Source organism: Tyto alba, unplaced genomic scaffold (genome assembly GCF_018691265.1).
Source record: "Tyto alba isolate M040663 unplaced genomic scaffold, T.alba_DEE_v4.0 Super-Scaffold_42, whole genome shotgun sequence".
In the NCBI taxonomy this organism is placed as follows: domain Eukaryota; kingdom Metazoa; phylum Chordata; class Aves; order Strigiformes; family Tytonidae; genus Tyto; species Tyto alba.
The window spans coordinates 14,494,745-14,516,872 of record NW_024881318.1 but is presented as its reverse complement, the minus strand read 5'-3'; the positions used below and the strand labels follow the sequence as shown (position 1 = coordinate 14,516,872).

At 42.3% G+C, this 22,128-nt stretch overlaps 1 protein-coding gene across 17 annotated transcripts in view; it reads right to left on the bottom strand.

Annotated features, from left to right (window-relative positions):
- Positions 1 to 8,868: 8,868 nt before the first annotated feature.
- UNC13B (unc-13 homolog B) overlaps positions 8,869 to 22,128 on the bottom strand; it is a 216,109-nt gene continuing 202,849 nt past the window's right edge. For 10 of the 17 annotated variants that reach the window (XM_042804534.1, XM_042804538.1, XM_042804540.1 and 7 more), the window contains 6 exons: positions 19,018 to 19,098; positions 18,471 to 18,618; positions 15,846 to 15,902; positions 13,316 to 13,408; positions 12,057 to 12,216; positions 8,869 to 10,838 (listed from right to left, as the gene is read on the bottom strand). In XM_042804534.1, the coding sequence (XP_042660468.1) occupies positions 10,553 to 10,838; positions 12,057 to 12,216; positions 13,316 to 13,408; positions 15,846 to 15,902; positions 18,471 to 18,618; positions 19,018 to 19,098 (825 nt within the window). In that variant the 3' untranslated portion in view covers positions 8,869 to 10,552. The remainder of the gene's footprint in view (positions 10,839 to 12,056; positions 12,217 to 13,315; positions 13,409 to 15,845; positions 15,903 to 18,470; positions 18,619 to 19,017; positions 19,099 to 22,128) is intronic. The other 7 variants (XM_042804537.1, XM_042804543.1, XM_042804544.1 and 4 more) reach the window with 1 other exon arrangement.

The window sequence follows — 22,128 nt, the reverse complement described above, 5'->3', positions numbered from 1 at the left end:
GGCTTGTTTTTAATAGGAAAAAAAAGATATTTTTTCCAAAGATTCCTATTCTACAGAGCTATATGGTCAGATTAAATGCTCTGAGAAACTGTCTAGAGAGAAAAGAGAAGGTTGTAAGAACCAAAACCACTGACAAAAATATCTCAGTCCTCAGAGGGCTGACCTGCTATTTACCACAAGCAGGTGACAAGATTAATTGAGTGGCCTCCATCAGGCAAGGCCCTTTTGTTGAAAAATCATTACTTGGGACAGAAATGCCAAAGATGCTTGGAAAGTTACTTGAAGCTGCGAAGAAGAGCTGGGTGGAAGCCTTCCACAGAACAAGTCAACATGACCTGAAAGAATACTTCTGCTTCATCCCAAATCCATTAAGCAGTACAACATCATGTATTTGAGCAAGATGTACCAACCAGACATTTAAGAAAAGGGAAGCTTCATGCTACCCATAATGCATGGAGGAGAGACTAGATCAAGCCTTGCTGCTTTATGGGAGAGGTGGGAGAAGGAAATACATATATTTAGTTTTAGCTTATTTCTAACTAGCTGCTCAGTGAGTTGGAGAGGGGGGAGTACTGACTGATCCTTCCAGGTGACTCCTGAAGTACTGAAGCATACTACCTGGTAAAGATTTGTTGTCTGGCATTTCTTTGTTCTGGACCTAATTGCGAGCTGATTGGGTTTATGTGGGTTGTTTTCAGCAACTAATGCTTTTTTGGTAAACCTGCAACTACACAACCCCAGTCAAACCTCTCATCTTTTGTTGCTCTGAACACCTGACCTCCTGCCACCACTGTGTAAAAGTAATAACCAGTGGCTGGAAGACTCAAACCAAATAAACAAGTGTTAGCAAACTAACCACTTCCAAACCATTAACCAACAGAGTAAAACACCAACAACCAATATTCATTTCTTAGTGTTTTAGCAGCAAGATGAAGAGTATCATTCTGGGAGAGGTGACAGACACATCCAAAGCCACTGAGCTCAATGCAGAATTAACTGGGTGGTGATGAAATTAGATCATTAGATGAAATGATCTACTGGTCCTTCCCTGTCTCTATGTCTATGGATGTTACACATACTTCAGTCATTGCTTTGGTGGAGTATAGGAAAAGGCCATAATAGTCTGTAGTGAATAAGGCAGATGGAGGAGTGGTTAACTATGAGAAAACGGGTGGGTTCTTCTGTCACGGAAGTTGATGGCTTTTAATTGCTCGAGAGGATTACTTTTAAAACTCATGTTAGTGATGCTTTCTGCCAAGTCACGCTTTTCTGTCAATCCTTTGAAACCACATTGTATGACTCATGAAACTCACAGCATGGACAAAATTGGCTACAGCATTAGCACTTGGTTTACTGATGCTCATTATATTGCAAGAGTGGTGCTCTGCAGAACAGACGTGAACTATTATCAGGGGTGAGCTATTACTGGTTTGGGGATGGCACCAGACACTGGAGTCTGAACAGTAACAATGTCGAGGAGCAAAACACATTTCTCTATCTCCCATCTCATCGTCCTACACTGTACAGAGAAAAATTACAAGTAGGATGTCCTCTAGCCACATTCCCTTCTTGTCCCCCTCCACTATTTCCCTTTGGTTCAAATCTCATGCACATTAGCTAACAATTTTCAAATTTCAGCAAAATTCCTGATTGCTACAGTTACTCCAGGTGGCACAGGTGAATCCTGCAGATTTTTTCAACATCAGAAACAAAGGAACAAACACAGACAGAGGCACAACTCACCTTGATTGTCTCGACAAAAAATGTTATGAAATACAAGAAAAAGCCAGTAAATGACTTGTCAAGGACAGAGAAGAAAAAGACTTCCCATGCAAAATGTGTCAGCCTCCATTTTGTTTGATGTTATTTTTAGTGGAGAAAAGCATTTGCTAGCATCACTACATCTGTGAAGTTTAAGGGTTGTATATTGCTTACAGAGGTGTCTTTTTATTGTGAAATGACCCAAAACAGACTGAGGGGGAGGGAGTGATCACTGAGTGCCATCATACCAAGTATTAGGCGACTGCTGGGAAGTATGGTTTGTACTCACTGGCTCACAACCATAGAAATCCTGGCTTCTGCTGGCACAGAAACATAGAAACCACATTTGACATGTGAGCTTGTAAGTCACGCAGTGGAAAAGGTTTGGCTTGTCACCCTCATGTTTATCCTTTTTTGAAGAGTGCTCCCAAAGAAAAGAAAAAATGTCACTGCCCTACAAATCTGTAAAGCAAAACTTCCTCTAGCAGAGGTTTTTCTTTCATTTCCTTCATAACTTGTCACTTTCAGAGAACGGATTTGATAGCATGCAGCACTTGCTGGGTGACTAGAGCCTTTGCCCCTCCTTCATTTGGGAAGAATGGCAGGAGTCTAATTAATTTGGACACCAGCTGAAAGAAGCAGATGTTCTCCAGTTGTTTTTTCTGGTTCCAGTGTCTGGATTGTACTACAAGCTCCCCCTGCAGAAAAATGTGGAGGGATTGCTCGTGCAGTGTTATCAGATTAAATAAAGTGTGGTTTGGAGAAATCAGTTGTAATATAATAGCTTCACATTCAGCACTGGCTTTGGTCTCCAACTTCTGCTGAAGGCTGGTTTGCTAGTTCCAATGGGGAGAAGAGGGACAAGGAGGGAAATGCCCAAAGACTTCACATATGCAGCATGTGGGGGATGATGGTGTCTGTGAGAGGGTGGGTGGTTTTGTTGAAAAATGTTTCAAAATTGAATAAGAAACTTCCCTGAAACACAGAGGGTATTTGTGTCCTCAGACTCCACACACACACACAAGGGAGTAAGTTGTTGCTGCTGCCAAACTTTAAGAGAAAACCTTGGTCGCTATTGTGTGGATTTATTGCATCCGCAGTGGTCATCCTCAGAAACTTCCTCCTTTGATGAAACAGATGACCTGATCTAGGCTTGGCTCCAGGCGCATGAAAATAATTCCAAATAAGGATCTACAGCCTGACAAACTGCTGTGCTTGAGAGAGGGATAAACTGACCATGTTTAGCAGCAACTTAAAATAAAGGAGGTTTTTTTGACTTCATCACCTCTTGCAGCTGCCAAAGCGATACACCTCTCCGTACCTCTAGCTGTGATTTGTAAGGAGGTAAACCACTATAAATTTTATATTCTGCTTCTGAAGATGCTGACAGACAGGGTTTGTGTTCCTCAGTTTGCCAAACACTAACAAGAGAGAGTCCTGGGCAAGAGCATCTCAGGAGCAGGGAGAGAGGGGTAGGAGGAAGATGCACAGCAGGCACTGTGAATGCTGCTTTTTTTACAGAATTCGCATAACTCAGATGTACCTCCCCATTGGTTTGTTCACAGACTTGATATTCTCACACTATCTGAATTATAGGTAATAGATGGAAAACCTTTTGGCTGACAGTTGTCATTACAGGGAACTAGCATCCCAGCAATTGGTGAATAGCTGCTATTAATAATGGCACTACCAGATGTGACAACTGACAGGTTTTGTCACCACATAGTCACAAATATGATAAAAGGAAGTGTTATTCTAGGTATGGTTCCAATAAGCAGTAAAAACACTAAAAAGAGCAATTCATAAAAGCACTATTGTCCAGTGAAGATTTATTTGCAGTTTAAATGCAAGGGTAAGTAAAGGGGGTTTAATTTCTGAAACAACAAAAATCCCCATGTGTATATAAAATCAAGTAAAGATAAATAAGAACTGGTTAAAGTTTATCTGAGTTAATCTTGCCAAGGGAACAGAGAAAATATAAAGGTTCTTTGAGGCACACAGCTAGAAAGCACAGAGCACTACGTACTTTGTCATGGCAGAACTTGAAGCTAATGCTTTTGTCTCAAAGTGAAATCGTTACTGGGCTGGAAGAAGCCTTTGACACAGTTTGATGAGTGCTGCAGGCCTCTTGTCATCCTGAGTGCCTGAGGGTGAGATGAGTATCTCCAAATAAATGCTTTAGTCTCCAAGTACTCTGAATCTTATCTGATATTCCTTGAACTTTCAATATATTTACATTATTTATCACATGGTTTCATATTGTACTGAAATAACTAATGCTACACTTCCAGACTTCTGCTTGTCACCTGTAGGCTGCCAGAAACTATCGCTCTTCTTTCCCAATGTGCAGCTTCTCTAATTTTCAGTGTATTTTGCAACGCGCAAAAGGTGCTAAGAAATCAGCTCAAGCATCTCACAGTCTTGCTTTTGCTCAGTGCTAAGCAGGAGTGTGGGTATGGAGGTCTCCAAGGTCAGACTGACAGATGTCACCAGGGTCTGGGATTAGAGAGGCACAGTTCACCTGCCTGCTCTTCTGCCTATATTTGACTTAGACACATTTAGGAGTGAGTAATTTGCTAAGGGGGGGTTGCAGTGCTATGGTTTTGGCTTGCTCTCTCTTTGTAGCTCATCATGCTTTCTTGAGATTTTGAGGTTGCTGATACAATGCTGGAGGATTTCCTTGGCGCTCTGGTCTAAGGGGGAGCAGAGTGTTTGTTCCTGGAGTCTCCTGTGTCTAAAGCCTATTCTGTGGTCATGGGTGACTGAGGGACAGGCTTCAAAGGGACCCTGGGGTCCCTTCTGTCATATGCTCTTTTTCAAGAAGAAGGTGGTGAAGGACAGGCAGATGAAGAAAATCCCACAAAAGAAGAACTTGGCCTCAGAGGGACCATCCACAGAGAAACAGTCTGGAACAGTAAACGAGGTAACAAAAAATGCTGCACTATGGTCACTAAAAGTTTGGAGGGCTCCAACTCATCTGAATCCTAGGGAAGTATCAATTCCATGCTACCCTTCTGATAACACCAGCATGTGGAACCAAAGGCTTTGGCAGCAACGATCTATTCATCTGTGAATGTGGAGGTTATGTGACTGGAAAATAATGTGCATAATATATAACATATCCAAGTGATTTCCAACTTGTTAGGCTGACCAGAATAGCATGCAAGTCTTTAGAAGAAATCTTGAAGAAAAAAATAATAACAGAAGGGATGGAAATTGAGACAAAAGGAAATGTGGGTTTGGCAAACCCAGAAAGTGCAGGACCAACTTGACCCTTACTCTGACAAATTATTTCCCAGATCTAACCTGTCAAAGACATACATTTCTGTAAGATGTCCCCATTGCTTCTGAGATGACCAGGGAGCAGTGGCTGCTTGCAGGACTAAATGCACGATGGTACGAGGCATTCAATGTATTTTGGGAACCAGCTGAATCCTACCACAGATTGCAGCTGGGCAAACCTAATTCTAGGGCAAAATCTGGCAGCTCAAATCTAGGTGGAGTCAAAAAAACAATTGCATACAATGTCAGATGGGAACTCTTAGTGAAGTTGGAGGAGGCTGAGGTTAGTGTAAGGACTACGAGGTGACATAATGGAAATGGGCTGAGAAATATGAGAAGCCTCCAAAGGCAGGGACTGATAATGAGAAATTATTCTTAAAGCTAGGGAAAAGTGATACTAGAAAGGCTGTACCTTAGAGCAGATGCAAAGAAATTATATGCATATGACTGGAAATTGAGAGCACTGCTTACAAACAGAAACCCAGCTCTTGCCCAGTTTAGCAGAAGAAAATTTAGTGGAGATGGCAATGTTATCCAACATCAGGGGCTACTAAAGAGACTTCATCATGATAAAAACTACTGTGGTGCAAGAACAAGTATTTCTAGATTGGACATAAATCATAGGCAGCATCTGAGAAGATAGTTTTAAGTATCAGAGAACTGAGGTTCTGAAGAAAACCTTCCAGTGTCCACACTCCTGGTTTATAGGGGAGTTTGGGGAATTATTCCACAAACCCCAGAGAGAGCTCAGACCAAGTGTATGTTCCACCAAGCCCTAGAGAATACTGCCAGCCTCATTAGCTGTACTACACATGTTCACAGGCCTACATCCAGAGTTTTCTCAAGGAGGGAGGAAATGAGAGCATAAGAGCAGAAAAGGAGGAAGATGATGTGTCTGGAGGAAGTCCCATGAGCAGCTCGACCTCCTTCACTGCCACTGTGCTGCCTCCTCCCTTCCTGCTGCTCCCAGAAACAGGGAAACTGAAGCCCATGCCTGAAGTGCCAGCAGCCTTCTCAGTCTGTCACAGTCTCTCCCCAAACCCTCCCATTCTCCTGCTTGCTTTCTCGTCTCCAACTCTCAGTTTTCTCATCTCTTCCAGGAAGACTGATAAACTGCCCTGCCCACATCTGCCCTTGGGTTTCTGCTCTCTCCCATCACACACCCAGAAATGCAATGTCTTTTCCCATAAGGCCCTTTTATCCCCATCACATGCTCACCAGCACAGGTCATCCCTTTGAGTCCTGCTATCTCACACCCCCAACTTACTTTTCTGACTAGGTCCCAGCCCTCAGTTGGCCACAGCTTTAGAAGGGAATTTCCCAAAGATCAAAAGTTCTGTTAAGTCCAAAAGCCAGGCCTTCTTTCTCTCTGTTCTTAGAACATTATCTATTTTTTTAAAAATAAAGGCTAGAAATAAAAGGACTATTAACAGCTCTTTACCATCCACCAAATCTCAGCAGGGTGGCTTCTTTCTCAGGTTTGCTCTGAGTAATGCTGATTTCCCAAGTTGCAACAACCTCTTCAACTTCCCCTTCTGGGTTCCTACAAAAGGTCTCCTTGTCACTTGGGAGGTCTGGCAGTGTCTGCTCCCTGCTCGCTCCTCCCAGCAGCCTGCCAGTATCGTCTGCTGGTAGCCTGGAAGCATTTTTTGAACTCCTGACTATTGCTCTTAGGATTAGGAGCAAACTGCTCCCTTCAGAAGGCTTTGCCCTGGAAGCTTGTCCACATTTGGGATGCTGGACACTGTTTTGGTCCTCACAGCTCAGAAATGACCCATATAAATGGAAAAGGTTCAAAGAAGGGCACAGATTATAAAGGGTTTTGGGTAAATGGATAACCTGGGACACTACAGCCTCAAAGAGCAATGACTATGGTGGGATATGGTAGAGGCCTACAGTATCTCCCTTGGTGAAGAAAGGGTGGATAGGACCACACCTTCGCATCTTTCTGAACAAAAGAATGGAGAGCATCAAATTAAATTAGTTGGAACCAGTTTCAAAACAAAAGAAGAGAGGTCTCTATGCAACAACATGTAAATCCACAGAACTCCTTTTCAGGGGCTCAAGTAGGGATAGGAGAAGGATAGATTAGGACTAACTAAAGAGAAATCATGGACTCAGGAACATTCCCCAAGTTAAAAATTACCAGCACCACAAAGTGCATCAGACGTAAGGATCATTAGTTTACCTTGTTCTTACTCTTCTCTGGACAGCTGCTTGTAACCACTCCTGGAGGCAAGATTAGCATAAGATGGGCTCTTGGTCTGAAAGCACTCTGCTCTTCTCACAGACCCTGCAGAAAGCCCTCGAGCATGAAGAGTCAGAGCATCGGCAGAATTCACCCACCTGCCTCCAGCATCCAGCTTCTCTCTCGCCCCTCCCCTGTCCCACCTTAAGTCAGTGTTGCTCCACGCCGGGAACAGACAGCAGGCAACTTACCACTCCCTGATGCTTGTCATCTTTGCCATGATGTTCTTGGAACTGCCTTTTCCACTTTAGGATAGCTGTTTCCACTCCAAGTACACCTACATATATATATATATATGTATGTATGTATGTACGTATATTTATAAAACATGTATTCTGTTTATTAATTTATTACTTAACACACAGAGTGCATATCCTATATCCAGCTGTCATTTTGAGGAGTATTCGGATAGGGTGAAGCTATGTGCACAGAATAGTATTGTTGCCACGGGTACAAGAAAAAGTCTGAGTGTTTGTAGCTTGCATCTGCAAGATTTTTCAGGCAGGAAAGAAAATGTGAAAGTGTCACAATGAGTGTAAACCCAAGAAATGAGGCAAGATGGGCAGATGGTTTTAGACAAACTTATTACAAAGCAATGCTTGTGGAAATTCATTCTGTGATTAAAACGTTCACAAACTTGGTTCGCAGAAGCAGTAGACTGGTGGGTGAGCAATACATTCAGGACCCATGGGTTCCCCAATCTGTTAGTAACAGCCAGACCTCTCACCCTGCCCAGGCCTCTTCACCACAGTTACAGTCAGCCATTTTCCTTTATGTAGCTCTTTATTGGTTTCTCTCCACTGCAGAACTCTCTTTAAAACCATGCTTTAAACAACACATCACATGGGATATGCCATCAAACTCAGCAATTTCCCCATGAAGAAGCCAGAAACAGGAATACAGCTACAAGCTGGACTGTGAGTGAGCCGAGTTACTCACATTGCTGAGCATATGTTACCTAAGGAAAACATGGCATCTCAGATCACAAAATTTTGCAGACCCGCATTATCATGAAATATGAGTGTCTGAATTATGTGAGCTTGTCTGCTGGAAATTGGCAGCATCCCCAAAAATTGAGGAGGGGGAATAGTCTACTTGACATCAAGAAGGTTTATTCTCTCATCTCTTGTCAATACCATCTACAGGGTATTAATGCTCCTATCAGACTGAAAACTATGAATCAAGCTTGGTATATAATTATTTTTCTTCAGGTGTTATCGGTAAAGTAGCCTATTGCCTGCCCAAGTTTTTGCACTCAGCATCTTCAGGAGACTACCTGAGTATAAAGGAAACTTGACTTAAAGGCCAGATAGGAGAAGAAAAGGAAGTTATTCTCTATGCTTTTCTGTGATGTCTCAGTGTATTATCAGAAGCCAAGAAGTTCAGGGAAAGATGTCAAAGATGGAGGCACCGTGGAGGAGCAGGGAATTGTCTGACTCATACCTCTTGCCGGGCATCTACAGCACCAAAGAAATATCAGTGTACTAAACGACAGTAATTTGCAAAGATGCAGTAGTGATTCTGCCCTGTGTGATTTAGCAAACCCAATTAGTTACACTTCAACAGACAACTCCAAATGCTGCTAAAAGGGTTTATTAAAGACTGTGCTAACAGTTCTCATAACAATGGCACGTACAATGATTCAAAATCATGACAAATAGCGTGGAGTTTTCAAGAGCATTATTATAATACACCATGGACAAGAACAAAGCAGATGTGCCGTCTCAGAACTCTACGAGCAGGCCCATGAAATACAGGAGTTGTATCATACAGCTATACAAGTAACAGAGAAAATAGAAAAAAGAAAGAGTCATTGAATATGCAGTCCTTGAATTTATTGACAGTATTACAGTACTTTATGGGCAAGGACTGGCTTGTTCCAGCTGCACTTTCCGGAGCACGAGGGCATCTGGAAAGTGCAAAATAATCCCCAATACAATAAATACCCTCCAACAAACATACCTCAGGTGCAATCACTACTCCAGACCTTCCTGCTTACAAATTTTCAGTCAGAAATTCTGACTTCCCTGCAATCACTTTGCTCAGGACAGTGTTTTGTTTTGCAAGAAAACAAAACCAGGATGCTTCCTTAAGACAGTGCAAAAGTATTTTCAATGGTATTGTTAAATCACAGATTACTGACAATCAGCGTGGGTCAACCACAGCACGGCCAACAGTGACTTCAAGATCTGAACCAAATGGACCTGCTGCACCTTGACCAGTGCTCCAGACTGAGTGCTTGCAGAGGGGAGATGTGTTACTCTCTCCCAAGCAAGCCATCATTTCTGGTGTTCATAGTGAGGAATGGTCTCAGCTACTCCAGGGTAACAAAATGCTACAGAAAGCCTGCAAGTATTATATTATCCAACCCTATGTCAAAAAAACTAACAGAAGAATATATATAGCAGCCATGTTATTTGTCATGGCTCTAATGTTGTTCCCTTCTTTACCGTGTCAGTCACGGTAGCCAAAGTGTGACTTGCGGAGTTCAGCAGCTTACAGCAACCCCATGGTGATGCAGGATTCCCAGCAGCACGTGGGGATTTATATTCTCCGAGGCACACCACTGAATTACAACAGCAGGGCAGCTGCAGTCTGCTTCTGGTGTGTTGCCTTTGCAGCTTTTGGCTATGAAATCTTAATCCCCTCTACACTTGTCCCACTGGTCTCACCCATGCTCAGAGCAGCACATCCATGGTCATACATTCATTTGGTGTGCCTCTTCAGAGCAATTTGCAACTTCCTTTTTAAGCAGACGTTGAGGTGCCTGCATATCACATTGGGACAGTGGCATAATCTGTGCCAAAACATCCCCTGGCAGCTCCACAGTACACAAATTTAATGAGGAATAACTGTGCTTTGCCGAAACCCCAAATCATTCTTCTTCTCCCAATTTCCACACAGTTGTGTATTTGTATCGTAGTGTGATTATGTAGAACCTTTTTAACGTCTGCCAACTTCAGAGGATAAAAATCACAGTGCTGCATATCAACAAAACCCAGCATAATTTATATACACAAAGCAGAATTTGCATCTTAAATAAGAAGATTGTCTTATTCTCTATGGTGTCTTACCCAGCTACTAAAAAATAAATAATTCACATCAGATTGATGGATTTGTTTCCTGTACAGCACACGTGCGCTATTGGAGCTGACAAAGACAACAGGAAGAAAGCTTTTGTAATTAATAAAAGAGAATTGTTGAACACTCGCACATATTGGCACAAGGCAGAAGAGAAAAGGGAACAGTACAGAGCTGAGCTCAGGTGCCTTCCTCTGTGGAGCGGGACTCAGATTTCAACTTTACAAATTCCCTGGCAACTTCATCATTGGCTCTCTGAGAGAGAATCCTCAGGACTGTAAGTCCAGTCTCATCCATGTGAATCCTGCGCCCGAGGGGACACCAGCAAGCACAGCTTCCTTTGTCCGCTATGTCCCTGAGCTGCATCACTGCTATCCCCAGTACCCGGTCCTCCCGCGCAAAGCAGTAGTCCTTCACACAGACTTGGAGCTCATAGGCATCAGGGCCGTCTTCATTCCCCAGTATGCTGAAAAACACACACAAGTTTACTTACAGTTCCTCAGAATGTACAAGTTCCTCCGCAAAATAAAGGTGTCAGCAGCTGACTAGAGTGCTCTGACGAGCCACCGAAAACTCCTTTCTACAGAAGACCCTGGTCAGAGAGGCAGAAGCAAAACCTATGGCATATGGGCACTTTGCTGATTTACAGCTGATAAAGACAACCTGGATACTTAACAAGAAAAAAATGAACAACCCTTATCAAGTTGCCTTTGCATCTGTGTGTGTGTGTTAACCTGTGAAATGAGAGAAGCGGAGAACATTAAAGCCATGCTAATAGATTTTCAACTCAGATGACTTTAAACATTTCTGCTTCTGTTAAGGGTTGCTTCATTTCAATAATTAATATTTTAATTAGATGAAGTCTTTGTTAAAGATTCAGAACTTTCCATTAAAGCAAAAGCTAATAAAAATATATCCCCAACCTTTTTGATGTTTCTAAAATTAAAAGAATAAAAAAAAAAAAAAAGAAAAAGAAAAAAAAGGAAGGGACACACAAAATCTCTTCATTTAGAGGAAGCCTGCCTTTCCTCACGTCAAAGAAAAATTATATGGACAGTCCCTCTCCCCCAGGATGTTTACAGTATTTTTCTGGCCATCTCCTCTCCTCTCATTCTTACTGTACAGCTGGGTGAGCACTAGTCTGTGGCTCCCTTTGTTGAGCCTTCCAAGAAGGAAGATGCCTTTGAAATAATGAAAGCCAAATAAGAAGAGATCAATACTCAGTGTTGAGAAAGACTGCAATTTTAGCAGTGCAACTTAACCAGTTCCAATGGCTGTATCCTTGGAAACATGTTCACAAAGCATGTCCCACGGGTCAAGTTTAGATAAAAACACACATTAAGATTAAAAGAACTAAAAATATGTAATGAATTTTAGCTTCGACTCTACCAATAAAAGCCAAAATATTTATTAAAACTATGGAGCACAGTAAAATATGTTCACAGGACACGCAGTGCACTTCAGAAGGTAGCCAAAGGACACTGCTGGTACAGAACAGACCTCAGCATGCCACCCACAGCAAACACTGCCATCATCTAGCTTTTCCTGCCAAGACACCAAAGACTGGGCCAAGCTACTGGTTCACGTACACATCTGGGCCTTGAGCAGGCTGCTCCTGGACACTGGAAAACCCTGTCCTCTGCATCTGCACTTGTCAGACCCCCAGGCTATTTTTCACACTTACAAGTGAAAGGTTTCATTGTATTTGGGAGCCCAGTTGTTGCTCTTTGACTTGGTTGTAAACTTCCTCTTCTTGTCACTCTGATGGGGCCCAATCATGGTGATTTCAACAAATGGACGGAACATGCCAGACGTTTGCCACTTCAGTTCATTGGCTGCCACAACTGGAAAAGACAGTCACAACCTGTTTTACAGTAAATACTCATTTGTTCCTATTGCTCTGGACACCCTTCTGCTCTGCTCTGCTTTCTTGTTTCAGAGGACAAAGTCCAACCCAAAACATGCCAGTGTCCTGGCATGCATGGGCAGGACACTTTTGTAATGCAAAGATATGCTTTTTTGCTCTAGTTTAAGTTCTGTGAAGGGAATTTAATGCTTGGGACAGCACTTAGCTTTTGCCATATGCATAGTCAAGAAATTAGTCCAAAAAAACAGGCATTCCTGCAGCTCCAGGCAGGCTCCCCTGCCAGTTCAATGCTTACATCTACCTTCTGTGTGGGATGAGGAAAAAAAAAAAAGGGGTATTTTGGAGGCCAATATTAAGGTCTCGAAAACGAAAATGAGACTGCAGGTAAGACAAAGCCCATGAGCTGTGGGTGGTTCCAGAACCCAGAATTATTAGGTCTTTAATGCTCATTCTCTCTCAGGTCACTGTGGGGAACAGACTGAAGCACAGGAAATAGCTCTGAAAATCAGTTTTTGCATTGCAGTGTACATTCAGCCAGAAGAGAGGCCTGAAGAGCTGTTTATATAAATCTTCAGAGGAAATTAAAGTAGTTAAATATGCTGTATTCTAGCAGAGGAGACGAAGGAGGAAGAGATGGATGGGGTGAATCACTGCTTTGGTTATTTTCAGAGCAACTCTTCAGGGACCAACATGGCCTTCAGGACGGGGGAGAGGAGCCTCTCAACTCTTAGTGGCTCTGCGATCTCTCAGTTTACACTGAGCAGTTTTGCAACATCACCCTGTCATGCTGCCCCTGTTCTCTGCAGCGCAGGCTAAACTGCGGTGCCTGGTGAGAACCATCATCTGATTTTTGTTTATTGGCAACAATATGTGAAATTAACAACAGGACTGTACACTGCTGTGTCACTGGCTGGACAAGCTCATTTGCTTTTTCTTTACATCTTCCTGATGGGAAACAGGGAAAACAATTCTGAATTCACATCCCATGATCTAACACAGAAATATAATGACTGCCAAGTGGAGATCTGCCTTGACACAGTCACAGAGCCTGAGCAGTAACACATGCTTTGCCATACCTTTCACCGTGACCTTGTGTTCACCAGTTCCTGGGTGGGTATACAGGTCAATCTGAATGGACACTTCACCCACAGGATCATCCACACCAGAGCCTGTTGGAAGAAAATTGACACACCCCCCCCCGGTGCACGCATGGATTATTGTTTATTGGCACCCATCTTATGGCCTCAGCAAAACCATTTAGTGTTTTCACAGTACACCTTCCAAATCCAGCTTTTCAGTCAACACCGATAATGTTAACATTAACGGAAGATAACATCAGGCTTGCATGCCCAACACTCATAAACACTAACATTTTTTGCACTCCACCATGAAGATCACATCCTGTTGAGAATAGTAGTAAGAATTTTAAAAGAATTTAAAAGACCTAAAGCTCGGCAACAGACCCTCACAGAGAGCAAGGAGTTTTCAGAGGTTCCTGCCAAGCTATTATGTGTACATGCAGTCATTCCAGTGGTGGGCATTGCCATTCCTGTCTGGTCAGGGAAGAAGGGAGGGACAAAAAAAAAAAACAACAAAAAAACCCACACCAGAGAGGAAGTTTAGGAAAAAAACAGACAAAGATGCACGGAGCCATAGTGCAGTCTCACCCTCCAAGAACCTTTTTCCATGTTGTACATCAGATAAAAGTTGTCATCCTGAGAACCCCTTCACTGTTGTGTATCAAAAATTATGAGAGAGAAGCACTCACAACTTGCCTACTTATTTCCCTGCATCAGTTAGCAAGGAAGAAAACAAGATGGAGCTTCAAAGAGCAAAAGAAAGCATGTTGTAACACAGGGAGAAGATCTCATGAACCTTACAATTCATGTATTATGCTGTTTTCAACTTTTTAACTTCTAATCATAATTATCATGGAATGACATTTTTCTGGGAAGGAAAATCAAGATGTCGTGTACATTACAGAAGACTGCTTTGCAAATGAAAATGAAGTCTTTGATAAGGTAGTGAGATTGATTTTACTTTCTCTTTGATAATTGTCTGACCTCAGGTTGACAATTATCAATGCTGTTGTAATTGGGATACCTACAGGGTAATTGAGTACCTATGAACAGCAGTGTTACGTTGTCAATTCTGAGGCTAAGGCACATTACTAAGTGAAAGAATTGGTGTGTTTGAAATTCAAGATAAGGAGCTTGAAGGATATAATTAAACAAACATTTTGATTAGATAGATTTAACAAGTCAACTTTCACAAGAACAGTCTACAGGCAGCAAAAACACTCATTTAAAAACCAAGAGGTTGAGAGCTAATCTGTGCAATTCTCTGAAGAGAATTATATGGCACAGAACGGTAGGCAGTGAAAGTCACATTAATATACAAGTATCTAAGAAAACAAAACAGAACCTCAAATTATTATCTTAGGGTAGTTTCTCATTCTTGACCTGAGTACAATAAACAGCCTCTAGGCTGTGACATTTGTACATGATCTCGAATGTACTGTTTTCTCTTTGCTTAGAAGGGCAGTGTTCCTTCTTTCTGTAAATAAGCACAGAGCTTTGAAATTGCTAGGCTTAATTACTGACCTGACCCATCTGATGGTGCGGGTCTGTCACTCATACTGTTGGCATTTCCCATGGGAACAGACAAGATTACCAACAGTATATAACAACTTTATCAGGCAACATCTGCAGATACATCAGCTGCCAAACAGTCAAGTCTCCATTTTACTGATTTTTAGTGTAATTAATAGGTTGTAAAGGAGACACTGACAGCGGAACCATCCCATTACCTTTGAGGGAGACAATATTAAAATTTTTTTTTTCTATCTTCATTCTTTTCATACAAAAATCGTGTTCTATTAACTGAAATGTTTGGAGACAAAAAACCACTGTGTAGATGGCCAGTAAAAAATAGTCTGAGCATGTACAACTATGTGCATACACATGCTTGCACATTTAGTGACCAGCAGATTTAAATCGTGACATGAAAGTCTCATTGGTATTGCAAAACCGGAAGGTGAAATTGCAGAACTGAGCTCGTGCAATGGGTTACAAAAAGACTTTGGACAGCAAAAAATAAATTGAGAGATGAAACACAACAAGACTTATTTTTTTTAGGGCTCTCCTGGGCACCCAGACTTTTAGCTACCTCCCTTCAAGCCAGATGGTTCAAGCTTGGCCATAACCTTGAGTGCATATCAGACATTACCATGTATTACAGTAGCCCATTTCAGCAAACCATACACATGCAAATCTAGGACTTGGAACAGCAATACACAGCCCATGGTAAAGGGTAGGGGAGCAAGTCAATAGCATCTCTCAAAAAACAGTCCATTTTCGAGACAGCTTTCATATTCCATGAACAAATCTCAAGCTTGGGGACAGGCTCTCAGGCAAGGTACAGACTTCTAAACCGCACAACCTGTGGCTCTGTCTGTAGGATGCAAGCATTCAGTGAAAGTTCACTTCTACAGGGAGCTACAGGGAACGGGTCTCTCGAAAAGATTTCTGAACACGGGCAAGATGACTTCAAAAGCAAGGCAGTTGGCTAATGTTGTTATGGTAACAACATCAGTCTTGAACATACCCTTATCAGGAAGAACGTCCTCATTAGCGGTAAACCTAATACCTTTCCCATCATGCACTGAGACATGAATTCAAAAGGCAAGAAGCAAGCAGGATAAAGAGAGAAGAATATGAATTACAATCCAATTAGCAGTGTCTCTTAAAATACAAGACAAATATTCTAGCTCTTAATAGACAAAATATCCTCACAGATCTTCCGCACCAACACAGGCTTTAGAGAGCAAGGCTGTCTGCGTGTAAGGGATTGCCTGGGTTAAAACAGGAACAGAATATGTGCTGGTTTAACTAAACTGCAAGCCCTGATCTAACTTTGCAGAGCAAACATTTAACAGCATAGTGCTATAGAAGCCTGCTCAGTAAGAAAACGAGGGCAATAGATACCTTACAAACTGGAAGGTGTAGCCATTGATCAGTGAAGTAAGAAAGGCAAACAACATTTAAGTAGTTCTGCATGTAGCCATTTCCTCCGATAGGCTTGTGGGAAGCTCAACGTATGCAAAGGGCAACATCAGAGAGCTCTGGTAAGCAGATGTCAGCTGTAAATACTAGTGCTGCCTCTTCTGTCTCTCCAGTGCACATGCAGATCTCCAAACCAATCTACCAACTGGGGTTACTGAGACACGTATGCAAGCAATATCCTTTACTAGCCCCAATCCCAGGAGCAAGTCATGCCTTTCCCAGAGATACTCCATCATTGATTCCACAGATATTAGGTGGCATAGCTCAAGTCTTTTGTTCCCCAAACAGGGTCCAAAACTCTCAGGCCTACTAATGTAGATGATGATGATTTGGATCAGCTCAGTGGCCTACCATGTCCAGTACCTGTCTCCTAAAGTGGCTTAGATGACCCACAAAGAAATGTCATCAGTCAGCTATGAAATATAATTGATGACCTTGTAATGAGTGTATTTTATGTCCTAAACCAGAGCTTTGTTCTTTCTAAGTGACTTAAAAAAAAATAAAAATACACCCCACCCACTTCTGTGGCAACCCTCTATATTCCTGCTGTTCTTAGACTATGTTCAATTATCTTTGTGTATCTGCTAAACACTCACCCTCAGTGGAGTTTTATAGTCAAATCATGCACTGCATGAAGCTGCTTTATGATCTACATAGAAAACTAGCTTCAATTCATGGTCTGGATATATAATGGGAAACATTTGCCATAGAACAGCAGAGTTTGAAAACACACTGCACAAAACTTCCGAACTAAAATGTGTTTTGTGTAATTCTAATGGCAACAGCCAAGTTCCTGGAGTCCCTTGCGGGTGCAGCAGACTTTTGACCTGTCTGGCCACTGGATGTCATCGTTGCTCTGCTGGGACACAGCCATAAGACCATTCTCTCAAATACAGGCACTGACTAGTTAACTTTAGTGTTTTAATGCAGTATGTTTCAACCTAAGCAAGAATATATCATGCTGCTAAAGGCAGGGATGATTCAGTCCCCCAAAACTATACTCAACTTCTCACTTTAAAAACAAACCTTGTTTGATCAAGAATTCTCAGTACCTTCTCCACTGGTACAGTAATGTCAGTATCAAGTAGTCTCATTTTGCAAACAAGGGAAAAGTATGTTGGCTAGGGACTGCCTTCCCCTTGATTTCAGGGCTCAGTGTGACAGTGTGCTGACACAGGACAGTCTGTGGGGGCTTCCAGCTCTCATAGGCTTGGCAGGATATTAAAGGAAAAATGACCCCGAGCAAAAAGATGGCAGAAAGAGACCCCCATGGACTTGTATGACTTTTGCTGCTGAGATGTAGTAGCCCAATGCCAAGATTTGTACTTAAAGAGCCTGAAAACTTCAGTTTCGGTTTTTACCTAATCTCTAACAGCATCTGTCCCCTCTTCCTTAGAATAGTGAGATTCAGAGTCAGACAGTGAAGGTCCCTGACTAGAGACCAAATTACTCTGCACAACAATCTCAGATATTTACATGAAAGCAATGAAAGATAGAGTAAATGAACTGTTTACCCCTTCCAAATCAATGAAATTGCACCACTGTCACGCCTTCTCAGAGAGCTACCAAAGAACTCCAGTGATCCATCCCAGCAGCTTACTAATGTGTTGTGGTGATTTGTAATCATCTAGCAAGCACATATCCTGTACTGGCTGCAGACAAAACTGTGCTTTCATTGCTCTCCTAAGAGACTTTTCCCTTTACAGGCAGCATGTAGCTCCTTGACTCATCACATTGCTGTCAGTCTTAGTCAGGACTACACAGCCTGCTGGCAGCTGGCCTGTAACACAGGCACTGACTAGTTTCTGTGGTGGTATCTTGCTGAAATGGTCTCTTACACCACTGTGTAAGTCTCAGTACAGTAACTTTGAATTTCAATTAAGTCACCCACCCACATTAATTCATGAAACGTGACTGTTAAGTGAGGATTACAGAAAAAAAGACCACAAACACCCCAGGCCTTATGCTTCACATATTTCTGGTCTCTCAAAATGTAGTTGAGTGGGCAATAACCCCCTTTCCCTCCTTCCCAGTTTCAAAAGCTCTGAACTGTCACGTTTCCAGAAACATTACTGCCAAAAGCACAAACTGGCAGTACAAGACAGAGCAATTACGAACAGAGCAGATAGCTCCATTCAACTTTGCCAACACCACAAAAGAGTCTTACCCTGAGCTGTCTGAGTCTGGACAAAGGTTTTGATGAGAGTGTCTGTGGTCTGAGTGTAGAGAGAGAGAGCATATCGAAGTGACTGCAGGTCCGGACTCTTCTCCAAGAAGGTTTTCTTCAGACCATTCCCACCAGCATGGAAATATTGCTAAGAGTAAAACAGAAACAGGAAAACATACCAAGGAAGAATTGCAACCAGCAATGAACATTTATGTGCTTCTGTGTATGCGGATGGCAAAGAGATGGAAAAATTCTCAAAACAACTTCCGTACTGGAAATCCAGCTCCTAGACCAATTGTTAGCAACTGTCCATGGGTTTCTTCTTCCAAAGCACTTAAATACAAATACGCTGACTCCCAGCATGTGCCAGTCACCTGAAGCTATTCAGGTTTACATAAACATTGCAGTATCACTCACTCAGTGCCTTCACTGCTGTATCAGTAGCAACAGACTCCTGCCATCTCCTGAACTGGGACAGGCACTATCCTCCCAAACAGCATCTGGGGATGGAGCAGGGAACGACAGAGACAGAAATGGAATTACTTACTTTGATCGTATCCAGTGCCAGATCCAAAACAGCACACTGCTTTGGAGTGAGACTCCTAGTTTCTTCTCTCACCATATGATCCTGCAAAAAAAACATTGTATTTGACGTGAGTATGCTGTCAGAGACTAAAGGAAAAGGAGTTCCCAGTATCATCACTTTCTCTGGATTCATGCTGTGGCTATGTGGCCACAGTATTAATTCAGCTGTTTAAAGAACGCTTAATGGAGTCTCTCAGAATCATTTATTACAGCTTAACTTGATAGTAATCTCACTTTCTCTGTCCCTTTCAGGCACAGAGGAGAGAAATAATGAAAGGAACTGGACAGAGATAACTGACAATTTAAAATCAGTTTGTGACTCAGAAAGCTCAAGTCTGCTTGCTACCCCTGTCACTCTAGAGCAGCCACAACAAAACTCTCAAAACACTTCCTAAATCAATGAATTCTGACAACCAGATATTGGGCAAAGTTGTGGGTTGTTTTTTTTGTTTTTGTTTTTGTTTTTTTTTTGTTTTGTTTTTTTTTTTGTTAGTTTGTTTTTTTTTAATTCTTCCATCTACAAAGGTCACTAATTCATCATAACATTTGTGTAGAGGGAAAAAAAAAACCAACCAAACAAGCAATATGCTCTAGAAAATACCTTGGTTAAAAGAAGTTGTTGTTGCCATTAAGACCCACCATCTCTAACAGCAAAGAGCCAGGAATCACTTGGGAAGGGATTCCCTTTCCTGCAGTGGGAGTGTATCCTTGTTAGACTCCTGCCCGACTACGAGGATGTGCCACCCTTTGGCATTTCACTGAGCATTTTCTCTCTGAAAAATGGCACGTTTTAGGAAGTCAAAGCTTTGCACAAATCCAAACTCTAACTGAGCTGCGTGTGGGTCAGGCCAGCAGACTGCAGCCTGAGTGCTGAAAAATTCATGAAAAAGATGTAGACAAATCAGGCAAAGGTTACTTATTCCTACTCTGAACATGTCATAGTCTCCAATATGAGACACTTTCCAGAAGACACATCTACCGAGTTGTCTTTGAGTAAAGCATGCCTAGTGTGTGGCACCATGTGTGTGTTTCACACTGACAAACCTGCTGGCTATCTTGCAGCCTGGTCATCCTTCACACTGCCTGGTGTTCTTCTGATTCATTCATTATCCACCATGATCCATCTCCTGCCTGATGGAGACAGGGCTCACACAGTCTAGGCACAGTGATAGGAATTCGCCACGCTTCTCAGACATCTAGCTAGCACCTTTGCACAGTGCTACATTAAACTGTACAGAGGATGCCTCTCAAATCAGCAGTACCTCAGACAAATTTGCACTGTGCCTTCTTGAGTACTAGAGACATACCTCAACTTGCTTCTTTCCCCCACACAGGATGCTCCTGACCTGGGGACCTATGTGCAGCAGCACAGTGCCCTGTAAGCTGCAACGTATCTTATGTTGTGACAAGCTGTCCTTAGGGAAGCAATAGCTCTCCTCCCTCTTCTTCATGAACTGGGAGTAATTCAATTGAAGATGATGTGGCTTCACGCTTCAGTACACAGAGGGTAAAACATTCTTTTCTCTGTCTGACAGTCAGATTAAGTGCACAATCAGCCAGAGCACACATTCGTGGGAGAAGCCAATTTAGTCAGGGTGGTTTTGTCCCCAAGGCAGAGTGACTTTCATGTCTGTTGAAATGACTTTCTAGGTCTGCCTGCCAGATTCCCCACACTGTGACAGAAACCAGGTGGTCAGTGTTTTTCTCTTAAACACCTAAAGAGCTCATTCAGCCCTGCTCTGAGCAGTCACTCTGTGGTGCCCATGCTGCCAACGCACAGCAACACGCCACTGCTTTCTAAGAGAGTTTCCCAGTGCCACTTATTAACATATTATGTAGATATAACCCAGTGACTGGACCGGTAATGCTTGCAACTACACACAGAGGAGCCCATGACTGTCATTTTCCTGCACACCTGCCCCCTGAAAATCCCACATTATTCCTATAAAGGACTGCACAGAGTGCTACCTTGCACTTCCCAGATTGCTGGTAAGAAGCAAGCAACAAATATTTACATCAAATAATTATGCAACTTCAAGTAGAAGAAGTAATAAATAAATAAATAAATAAACCAAATAAAAACAATTTCCTGGTCTCTGACTCATCCTTGTATCTCCACAGGTACTCTCAGAACCACCTCTGTGGCCAGAGCTCGACTGGTTACCCTGGGGGCAGCACAAGGGAGAGGAGGCTGCTTCGCTCCCTGCTCTGGCTGCTGGCTATTAAGCAAACTGAGCAGAAAGAATTTGATAATAAATAGGAGGCAGATATGCAGCACCAAGGTGTCAGGTTTATGGTTGGTTTTCTGAGCATTTTAAAATATGCTGTGAAATCGATTTGTCATCAGGACAAGAGCCTGTCAGGTCTGTCAGTCTCAGTTTTCAGCTGAGTTATCTGATTCACTAGGTCTCTGTTCCCCCTGTGCTATTTAAGACAAATAAAGCTTAAAATCCATCCCATAATTTCCCCAGGCTTTTAGTGGAACTGCAAAATGCATGGAAGAGGGGCTCTGAAGAGCCATTTACTCTTGGCTTCCCTTGTTAGCTTGTATGTGCCTACAAAAACAAAAGGATGAAAAAAAAACCCAACAAACCAACATCCACAATGCTTGCACAGACCCAAACAATTTACACTGTTGTAACACCTGTGCTCTTCTGGAAACTTTTGGATGCAATGTCAGTTCACACCATCTATTTGAACTAAAGGTCTCCAGAATTCAGGTGGTAGAGTGCTTTCACACTTGTGTATGACTCTCTTGCCACATATAAAATCCTTTGTAACTGTGCTACTCTAGTCCTACATATGGATATGCAAATCAAGGTCTGAACACACACCAGGGCTCGCCTGATTTGCATGATTATGTGTATTTCTAAAAATGCAGTCCAGAGTTACCAAAGTTAACCTTTACAGTAACTGAACTGAAAACAGGCTGCTGCTGAGGGACGACCTTCTTCTGACCAGTGCAAATGGAAAACGGCAAAGCTTCCAACTCGTCCTTGGCAAAAGCCACCTTGTATATATTAAGAAATTCCAGTAATGAGAAAATATGGAAGAAGTCAAAGATAATAGTGAA